The 10,307-nt window shown below is 38.6% G+C and overlaps 1 protein-coding gene across 2 annotated transcripts; it reads left to right on the top strand.

Moving 5' to 3' along the window:
- Positions 1–1,044: 1,044 nt before the first annotated feature.
- On the top strand, positions 1,045–9,919 carry LOC139145068 (uncharacterized). 2 transcript variants are annotated; one of them, XM_070716010.1, is made up of 15 exons: positions 1,045–1,203; positions 3,370–3,502; positions 3,915–3,995; positions 4,115–4,147; positions 4,695–4,769; positions 5,046–5,126; positions 5,336–5,368; positions 5,891–5,932; positions 6,125–6,205; positions 6,671–6,703; positions 7,140–7,181; positions 8,480–8,560; positions 8,934–8,966; positions 9,403–9,444; positions 9,667–9,919. In XM_070716010.1, the coding sequence occupies exons 2-15, from the start codon at positions 3,406–3,408 to the stop codon at positions 9,714–9,716; spliced, it is 804 nt and encodes a 267-aa protein (XP_070572111.1). In that variant the 5' UTR covers positions 1,045–1,203; positions 3,370–3,405; the 3' UTR covers positions 9,717–9,919. The 2 variants fall into 2 exon arrangements, with proteins under 2 accessions (XP_070572111.1, XP_070572112.1); XM_070716011.1 differs by lacking the exon at positions 4,115–4,147.
- Positions 9,920–10,307: the final 388 nt, after the last annotated feature.

Below are 10,307 nucleotides of genomic sequence, written 5' to 3'. Positions count from 1 at the left end.
CGTCTGACGAATCTAAATTTGGTGTGGTTCAAGTACGCGTCATTTTAAAAGTATTTCTTGTATTTTAAACTTCGTGGGAATGTTTGTACAAGAAATGACATGTTTGCAAGAGTCACAAAATGTTTAATTCAAATTTCTTTGTTTTGTAAAGCAAGTTTAACTATCGCAACCGGGTTTACAATTCGGAAAAATGCAGGGGGAAGAACAATTGTGTACTAAATGAAACGAGGACAAATGTGTGTCTTTATCGTGATTCATGAACTTGACACTTTATGAAGCATCTTTCAACTTCATGAAAACCGAAGTACACCAACTTTAGCATTTTATTAGGGAATTGGTTATAATTTGCAGTATATGTAGAATTCGGTGAGAGAAAAACAGGTAATGTGAATTACTAGTAGCAATGACAGTGAATGTACAATGAAATCGATGCAAAATAAATAGTGCTTAATGCTTCCACGTGAGGATTAAGAGCATACTATCCTACAGCTGGTCGGCAACATATCACTAAACATACACGGACCGTTCAACATATCACTAAATTGACACGGACCGTTCGCCCCTACTTCTCAAAACTAGTTTTTTGTGTGTAACACATTACATGTCCCTGCAAATTGTTTTATCCATCTTAATTCCTCGACGCTTAAAAATAACAGAAAATTCTTGCAAAGTTGGTGTTTGTATCCAAGGTCATGTGTGTCGTATGTCTCTTGTGTGGTGACCCAGGATGCATCCACAATCCACACGACACCGGCGATATCGTTGGTCGCCAATGCTAAGGACGCAGTCCCTCATAAAACTTTTGTTTCAACGACCAGGGCTCTCGAAAAAGAAAGATTCGTGCCAGTCCCGACGAAACCACAGCAGATAGAGGGACTGTGACGGAACCAATTGGCTTTTTTAATGGTAATTCTATTGTAAAAGAACTAACCTATTAAGACAATTCACTAAATTTTCAATAACCCCTTTCTTCCCCTTGAAAGATACAAGTACTGTATTCCAACAAAGCGCCTTTTAAGTAATTGTTATGCTTATATGGGATTCCAAGATTTTAAAGTCTCATTTGACATGCGCCGATGTCAAAGATACCCGGATGTTTAATCACACTACTGTACCGGAGTTTTGTTTTCTCATTTGTTCAGAGTGACCAGCAGGTATTTGCTTTGTCTTGCCGGTGACATCTGTCGTTGATTTGCGAGGAAGGTAAGAAATAAACTCCTTTTTTTTCAGAAACGTTGTAATATACTGTTTTTCTAAATGTAGCTGCAGGTGTTTACACCTCTTTAATATCAAGTATGAAGAAATCTGTACCGCTTTCCAAGTTTCGTTTTTGAAACATGGCAAACTTTGATTTGACAATGAAAGTGACGTTGTCTATTAAGGTGCAAAGGACCCCGTGGCAATCGTTCTTGTTTCCTATACGAACTTCTGATAAACAATTCTAATGAACTCAGTGTAGGTAGAGGGACCGTGGTTTAGGAGATCTCAGAATCGAAGATCAAATTGAAATGCGAGATGCTAAACATGTTTCAGATGTTTCAGTGCACCGGCATTCCAGACGACACCCACACAGTAAACGAAGTGACAATACGGTGTACCAGTAAGCCGGTTAAGTTCGCGTCTCTTTGGATTTGCACATCATGCAACATAGTACGAGGATGTACACATCTGCTGACATCAGTGGGTCTCGCCCCTTTTGAGCAACCGCTCGGTTCATGAATGGAGAATTCAAACAAATTTGACCTGGCATATCGGCATAATAAATTTCAATATTTATTACATTCTAATCTACTTGCTACATGCTTCTCTGGTTCATATTCGATGTAAGCTCACTATATATAAGAAATTAACTTCTTTATTTGTGAAGGGCTGAAACGAGAAGGTAAAGTCGTCCTGCAAACATATGTTGGTTTAAGTGCTATTTACTTGCGGTAGGGGATATGTTGTTGATGTACATCGAATCTTGGAGACCCATTACACCGCAAAAGATTTGCGGTGATTAGGATCGGTTACATAAGCAAATATTCTTTTCTGTCAAAAGCGAAGTTAGCCCCCAGTATTAGTCTCCGGATATAGTTTTTTTCTGAGTTGAATACGAGTTTTTGCATAAATACGGCAACGCCCTTTTGGCAACTGCCTCGATAAACTGCAGTAACCACTGCATGGACATTGGCCCCTGGCTGCAGTAGCCACACATGCAGGTCCATATGTAAAACATGCAAGCATGCCGCAATGATTTCAAGTTGTCGCGCTGTGATAGTGGGCATCTCTGTACAACTTTGGCCTCACCTGTCACAACTGCCCGAGCTTATTTTACAGTAGATAATGACTTCGTTTGTTGCATGCCCCAGTGAACGAAGGCAAGGCATTTCTTCTCAATTTCTGATCTAAATGGAATGTAACTATATAGTGTCGTGATTTGTTTGATGAATCTGACGAGTTCGCCATTTTACAAATACGGAACATTTGCCGGTTTTCTTGACGCAGTCCCCTCTCAAACAGTCGTGTTACACGTGATATTTGTCGAGAAATATTTCAACTACTCATATCTCAGCTTGCTTGTTTCAAGTTCTTTCGACTGTTTTGTTTATTGAGAGTAATACTGTGATCTCATTATCGTGTTGCATTCTATGTATAATATCGCTCACTGGAGCTGCGATTGACAATGGTACACTGATGTGTAATTATGTGAACGACTTTTCCAAAACATACCAGTACTTCGACGCGTGCGAAAGGCAGGATACAAAGGATCTGGAATTTCATTTGTGAGTCCCTGCAAAGCTTTTAACGCGACATATACTAGTAGTAACGATGGTATTGCGTAATGTCTTCAGCAGATACATCACCCCGAGCCATTTTCCCGAACAAAACACTCTTTGGGACAAGTCCGAACGTGTGTGTATTTTTGTGTGTGCGTGGAACTCTTCGGGTCTCAAACTTCCAGCAGTCGCTTTTGACCTCTTAGCAGTGAAATTAAAGAGCCTGCAGCTCTATTTTGAAAATTTCTTCACAATCCGTGGTTCTTTTTGTTAATCGTTCTACTTTCAAAGGCAAACACATCTATTTAGCTTGTCAACACAGCGTCAACAAGTAAAATCGACTGTTATTGTATACATTTAAATTACAGTCCGGACCAATGCGGTTTGCACATGTACAGGCTAAGTTAGCAAGCTGAATACTATGTACCTATTCAAAACATGCTTTTAGGAGTAGAACAAGAAAATGTAAGCGACATTAAAGACAATTAATAGTGAAAAATAAGCTTAAGATCTTGACCGAAAACCAATTGTCACGCCCTATATATGTTGATTTAGAAACAGGTCAATTTTTAGCACCCCTAACAGATCCGCCTTTGCCATTTTTTCACAGACGTTTTCCCTCTGAAGCTTCGGAACAAAGACAAGAATGACTTCAATCCTGTCAATCATTGTCGTCCTCTGCCTGTTTTGTGTGGCACTCGAGGCAGCGCCGGCAGATGTGGAGGAAAGAAGCAACCAAAAACGTAAGTATGCCATGGCCATAAATGATTGTCACTCGCACACGTCATTCATTGACGGTGTCTTCACATCGGACAAGTTCTTGAATACAAATGCTTTCTGTTAAGTTATTAACAGAAAGTGAATTGATGGGCCAACACTTTCTTTGCCCTATGTAACTGAAAAGCAACGTGTCCCATTCGCACATAAAATACAAACACGATATGGGCAATTTAATGAAACTTTCTTTTGTTACGCATTTCACAGTGCATACATACCATCATGTCGACTTATGATGACACTCAGATCTGTTTCGCGACGAGACGAACAAAATGGTCAAAAATCAACATTCAACCGATAACATCCGTGATTGACTCTTTCTCTCTCTCTCTCTCTCTCTCTCTCTCTCTCTCTCTCTCTCTCTCTCTCTCTCTGAAGGATTTGGATGCTACCGCACTCGATGCGGCGAAGGCAACGTGTGCATGGAGAATCACTATGGAGACGCCTACTGTGTACCAGGTAGAAAGCCATTTACTTACTTTCAGTGTCATTGTCTGTAATGTTTTAAGTCACCCAAAATTTATAGTGATTGTAGCCTACAAAGTGTCAGGTTATTGTTGTTTGTATTTGTCTTCCAGAGAATCACCACACTATGACGGGAAAAGTGAGAAGTGAGTATCATGTATATTCACCATACATACATACATACATACATACATACATACATACATACATACATACATACATACATACATACATACATACATGAGAGAGAGAGAGAGAGAGAGAGAGAGAGAGAGAGAGAGAGAGAGAGAGAGAGAGAGAGAGTTTTGAAACCTTGATACAATATACTGTTTTTTTGCGCTTTTAATGGTCCGTGCCATGAGTCATATTGTTGTGCCACGAAATTTACACTCATGCGAACCTTTTCAATGATAGTTAACAAATAAATCCTTGATCCCAATTGTCATCTTTATTACAGAAAATAAGACAAATGAAAAGTAGATCCAGTCAAACAAACGGATAGCGAGGCAGAGAGATAGACTATGAACCACACACATGTAAATCATCTAACACCCGAAATTTTTCCAAAACTTCCAAGTATTGGTAAGACAGCAAAAGACAGACATAGCGAGACATATACAGAGACAAACGTCGCCCTACATCTCGTTTACTGATCTGCAGTTGTCATGAACCTGTATGTGGTTTATTTTCCAGGCCTCGCTTTCATCGAGAGAATGCTGGAAATTTTAGAAACCGACCGCGATGAAGAAGTACGAAGTTATAACAAACGTAAGGTTTTGTTCGATTCAAAACATGCACCTGAACACTCCTACTAAAGTGATATGACATCTGTCCTGAGGAAAGAAAATGCGAACCAGTCCAAACCCTCCTAGAGCATAGTAAAATCGGCATGTGATGTAATAATACAATCACATACAATGATGTAATAACTGGCGCAAGTCAGAAAAGTGATAATATCTTATATTCGTCATGGCGTTGTTTTAAAGGAAACTAAGTCATTTTATTTATTTATTTATTTATTTATTTATTTATTTATTCATTTAGGTTTTGGCTGCAATCACTACCGATGTCCCACTGATAAAATGTGTCGCGAAAACCACTGGGGAGATGCCTACTGTGTCGATCGTGAGTATCTGTATACAACATACTACAACGGCGTGACAGAAACACAAAACTTTGTCTAGCCAAGTAGCTTTCCGAGGATCGTCTCACTTCTTAAATTCATCTTCTGTCTTTCTATTGACAATCTCATGATACCAAGACCTTTTTCTGCTAGAGTATTTTGTTTTGTCATTGTGCCCAATTTACGTGTCGTTTTCTCTACTTTTTTCCAGCTGACACACCTGGTGTAACAAGGGATGAGACAGGTATTGTTTATCAAAATGATTTCTGAGAGAGAGAGAGAGAGAGAGAGAGAGACAGACAGATAGACAGACTGACAGACAGACAGACAGACAGAGATCTTTTAGTCGAGTTCAATCCACTTGTCTGTGATGAAAGAATGATATTTGTGGCGATGTCGATCATACTTTATTAGAACCAGAAACGTGACGTGTGTTTCCGTATGACTATTATGCATTAAGTAACTTTTTATGTTATTTAAAGATGTGCAGTAAATTTTGGCAATCATTCGCGATCATTGAAATTGAATAAAATTTATGGCCATGGGATTTCAAATAGCGTAGGTTTGGTGAGCGAAACACGTATATGTTTACATGGCCTTAGGATTGGTCCCTGAAGAAGTAACTTCTAATTCCATCGACCAACTTGTTAACACGGCAGTCATCGAGGTGTTTTCAGAAGCATAGCAAAGTTGTGGATAGACAGACAACACATAAGTAGACACCCAAAGATTCCAATAAGTTGATGTATTGTTGTTTTTTTTATAGTTGAAGAACTTGCAAACTTGGAAGAAAAGAATTATTATAAACGTGAGTATCTGCTGTCGTAATAGGCAATGCCGTGTTTGCTTTTCGATGACCCCTGACGATGATTGCAAGGTTAGCTATCCCAGCCTTCCCTTCAAATGAATATGTATTGAACTCAAGGACACAATATTTCTTTTTCCCCCATTATTTATTCTTCTGTCAATAATTCCACTCGTTTTCCGTTCTCATGTACAGGTTTTGGATGTAATCACTATCAGTGTCCGAACCAAAGAATGTGTCTTGAGAACCGTTGGGGCGATGCATATTGTGTGGATCGTAAGTATTCTCTGCAGTACTGATTTCACCATCGCAATGCGAAAACAAACTTTGTTCTGACAGTTAGCTGCTTTGCAGGGGATTCTCAAGGTGCTGTCAACTTTTGATGCGACTTTTGAGAGTTTTTCTGCTTGTAAAATACAGTTTTTCTTGTTCTACTCCCTTAATCATGTTGAATTACCCGGACCGTTCAACCTGACCATGCAGTCTGCACGCATGCGTAATGTACAATGTAATTGCTGACAAGTGAGTTTTGATCAAGAGTAAAATTCATCTGTAATCAATAACATTGCATATTGTGGAAGATAAAATGAGTGTGCAAAGCTACTACTTTGCATTGATACATACGTTGGGGAGAAGAAAAAATAAAAAAAATTAACCACAAGCTTCAACTATAGGCTGTTGTCATTTTAAGTTACACACACAAATATGATATATTATGTATATATATTTCTCTTTCTACAGCTGACACACCTGGCGTTCAAAAAGATGAAATAGGTAAATTTTGTCAAGAAACGACTCTTTAAAGTGTCGAGGATATTATCACAAATGTCATTCCATGATTAACAGATCAAACTGAGAGAGAGAGAGAGAGAGAGAGAGAGAGAGAGAGAGAGAGAGAGAGAGAGAGAGAGAGAGAGAGAGAGAGAGAGAGAGAGCTAAATTTGACATTTCTCGGCCATCGACAAGTCACGTAATCCTATCTTTGCATGGAGTAATATACCCAAAAGTTTTCACGAAGAAAACTGATTCGATTATTAACACCAAAAGTTAAACTTCATCTAAGAGCGAGTCTGTCTACCTCAGCAGTAAAGCGGATGAGCATGGCTCAATTTTCAGAGAATTGAAAGACCGAGTCCGTGTTTTTCGTTGTTAATTAACTTTACGTAAAGTGAAAACCTCTCCCAACCAGGCTTCTTCTCTTTCTTTACAGCTAAAGAGCTCGAATTTGACGAAGAGCGTAGCTACAACAAACGTGAGTATCTATCGCTGCCTTGTCCACTTTCACTATCGATTGACGTAAGGGGACCTTCAGTAATTACAGGGGGTGGGCAGGGGCATTGGGGGAGGGTCACTTTTTAGAAACCTCTGGGGAGGGTCACTTTTTAGAAACCTATCTTGGGGAGGGTCACTTTTAACAGAAGATGATTTTACGGCCAAACCTTTGAATGTCCATTTGATATTTCCTGAGTATGAAATTGCCGACGAAATACATTGATTCTTTTAAATACACACATTATCGACAAACTTCACAAGCAAAGAAGATGCAGTGGTATCCTACATTATACACCTTGAACAGTTAAAACTGATGAAAGACAAGAGACAACAACATATGGGACAGATATCAATTTCAAAATGTGTATAAATGCACAGATATTGTTAGTTTTATGTTTTATATTTGCAAAAAATTGATCATAGTTCTCTGATACTACCACATGTAGTGAATCAACATTTCGGTGAAATTTCAAAATCCAATTTCTTGCACACACATCCATTTGTAACCACCCTATTCTAATTAAATGCATTAATATCAATAATCAAGAGTACATAAATACACAGATTTACCTATTTTTGTATTTGAAAAAAATATTCATAGTTTGCTCATAGACTACCATGTATAGAAAATCAACATTTGAAATGAAATCCAAGTACATTTACATATATTATCAAACATATGTACAGATATAGCTTGTTGTGTTGGGCAAAATTGTCAATAGATCGCCTGATAGACTCCGATGTATTATGAATTGATACTTTTGGTGAAGCACTGTATCAGCCACTTCTTGCCGCCTTAAAGTTGCGCAAAATATGGTGACCCTCCCGCAAATGCATGACCCCTCAAAAATGCTTGTGTGATAAATTGCGACCCGAGCCCTCCCAAAACGCCATCCCTCCCCTGTAATTTCTGTCCGTAACTTACATAACAATTAAACTAATTGTTGTGTAAATTAGCTGACACTGTTTCAGTTATTCTGGGGGAGAATACTGCAGTACTGATTGGGGGAGGGTCAAGTTTAAGAATGCCGGACAAGGGGGAGGGTCACATTTTAGACACAAGGATTGGGGAGGGTCACATTTTACAGTACAGGTGGGCAGGAAATTCCCCGGCTCAACCCCTGTAATTACTGAACGCTCCCTAACTCTGTATTCTACAAAGTCGCAGGGATGTACTTATACGGTCGTTGACCCATGATATCAACAAGGAAGCAAAAATCTATTGAACGTTTTCTTATCTATAATTCCACTTGTTTCAAATTTTTATTCATCGTACAGGCTTTGGCTGCAACCACTATGAATGTGCCACTGACAAAATGTGTCTTGAAAACCGATGGGGAGATGCGTACTGCGTTGATGGTAAGTATACGCGCAGTTACTTCATATCAATGACGTCACACTGGCTCTTCGGCCATCAACAAATCAATGTTTGTCAGATTTGAAAAGTATCGCTTATCTTCAACATAGCATGGTCACTGTACCCCAACCGGTATTTGGGTACAGTAACCGTGAACTTAGCAGGTCTAAAGCTGACAGTGCATACAATTATACGATTTATTTATAACGACTTAGTTGATAGTTTTATCCTGTGACTATTATTTATGTGTGCTTTCATCTCGACAACTGTGATCAACAAACATTTTCAAAGTTGAGATTGTTAGAAGCATAACAATTGTTGATGTGACTTAATTCTAATTTTTGATGTTATTTTTTCGATTCAATTCTGTATTAGCTGACACCCCCGGCGTTGGAAAAGATGAAATAGGTAATTATGCCTCAAAGCAAAGCCTCCACTCTCTTCATAGGCAGGGATTCAATACAACGGAGAACTTTTACGAATGTTGGAGTTATGGCTTTAAAAAAACAGAAACAACAAAATATTTCTGGCTTGCATGAGCATTTTGAGTCATATTGAATAACGCCCTAAAAACCTTACATCCTGTAGCTCAGAAAAGACCAATGCCGCATGGAAGGGATTTTCTGATCTTTATTTATCCCCGTGATACATAAACACTTCAAAAACACTATAAATATACACATATGGTGCATTCTTCACCTCCCTATAACCTTGTCACTCGTATTTTACGGCGACCTTTATGTGTTTGAGGAGATATGATTGTTATAGTTTTACCACCCATGGCGTTTGAATCTGCCATCAAGCACTTTTTAATGTTTTATTTTTATTTAATTTCAATTTGAAGCGGTTGCCGCTGATGAAGAGGAAACAGTGAATGCTGAAGTCGGTAAGTATTTTTCGACGACGACAGTGATGATGATGATGATGATGATGATGATGATGATGATGGTGATGATGATGATGATGACGATGAAAATGATGACGGCGATAATAATGCTGATAGTGATAACGATTGTACTGCTTCGACAGTATGCATTCCACTATATAAGCAGTTATTTGTAAAACTTTCCATCTAAGCTTTTTTTCTTCTCCTTGTTCTGTCTCATAGATAAGAAAAAGAAGAACTTTCTGGAACTGCTCCACCGCTTGCAACAGTGAATGTCGCAGACATATCCGAGAAAAGACTACTCTTATACTAAAGGGTTTGACAAAATGACGGCAATGTTTTGGTCATTGGAGGTGGCTAACCTACTGTTATAACTGATCAAAACATAAAACATCTATTTCAATTTTGTCATAAGTGTAACTGTATAGATAAGCTGTTTGGTTCTAATTTTAATAAAATGTTAAAAATTAAAGGATACGAAGCTTGTTTTTGGATGTTATTTCCTTGTAGTGGTATCCCCGACATGATTAAGGACAGCTGCTAGAATTGTTTCGACGAATCAAAAATTCAGTGGACTAGAAACATAGACTAAGAATTAATTAGATAAGTAGGAACTATGAATGAACTGCGTAAAAAGTTGCCCTTCAGCTTAAAAGCGACTGCGCATCCACCTCGGGCCAGTTTTCAGGACATGCAGTTTATTGTTGATTTCTCACAGGAAATAAAATATTTCAATCTGGCTTATTCCCACGTGTCCTTTCAGAGACACCAGTCAACCAAACCGGCTATCTTCGGGTATCTTCAATTTACTCGATTCATGAAAAAACAGCGGCTAACAGACCCGCCCTTCGTCCCTGGCTTAG

Source organism: Ptychodera flava, chromosome 12 (genome assembly GCF_041260155.1).
Source record: "Ptychodera flava strain L36383 chromosome 12, AS_Pfla_20210202, whole genome shotgun sequence".
Classification (NCBI taxonomy): domain Eukaryota; kingdom Metazoa; phylum Hemichordata; class Enteropneusta; family Ptychoderidae; genus Ptychodera; species Ptychodera flava.
Note: the sequence above shows the minus strand (reverse complement) of the source record. Positions and strands in the feature narration are given on the sequence as shown.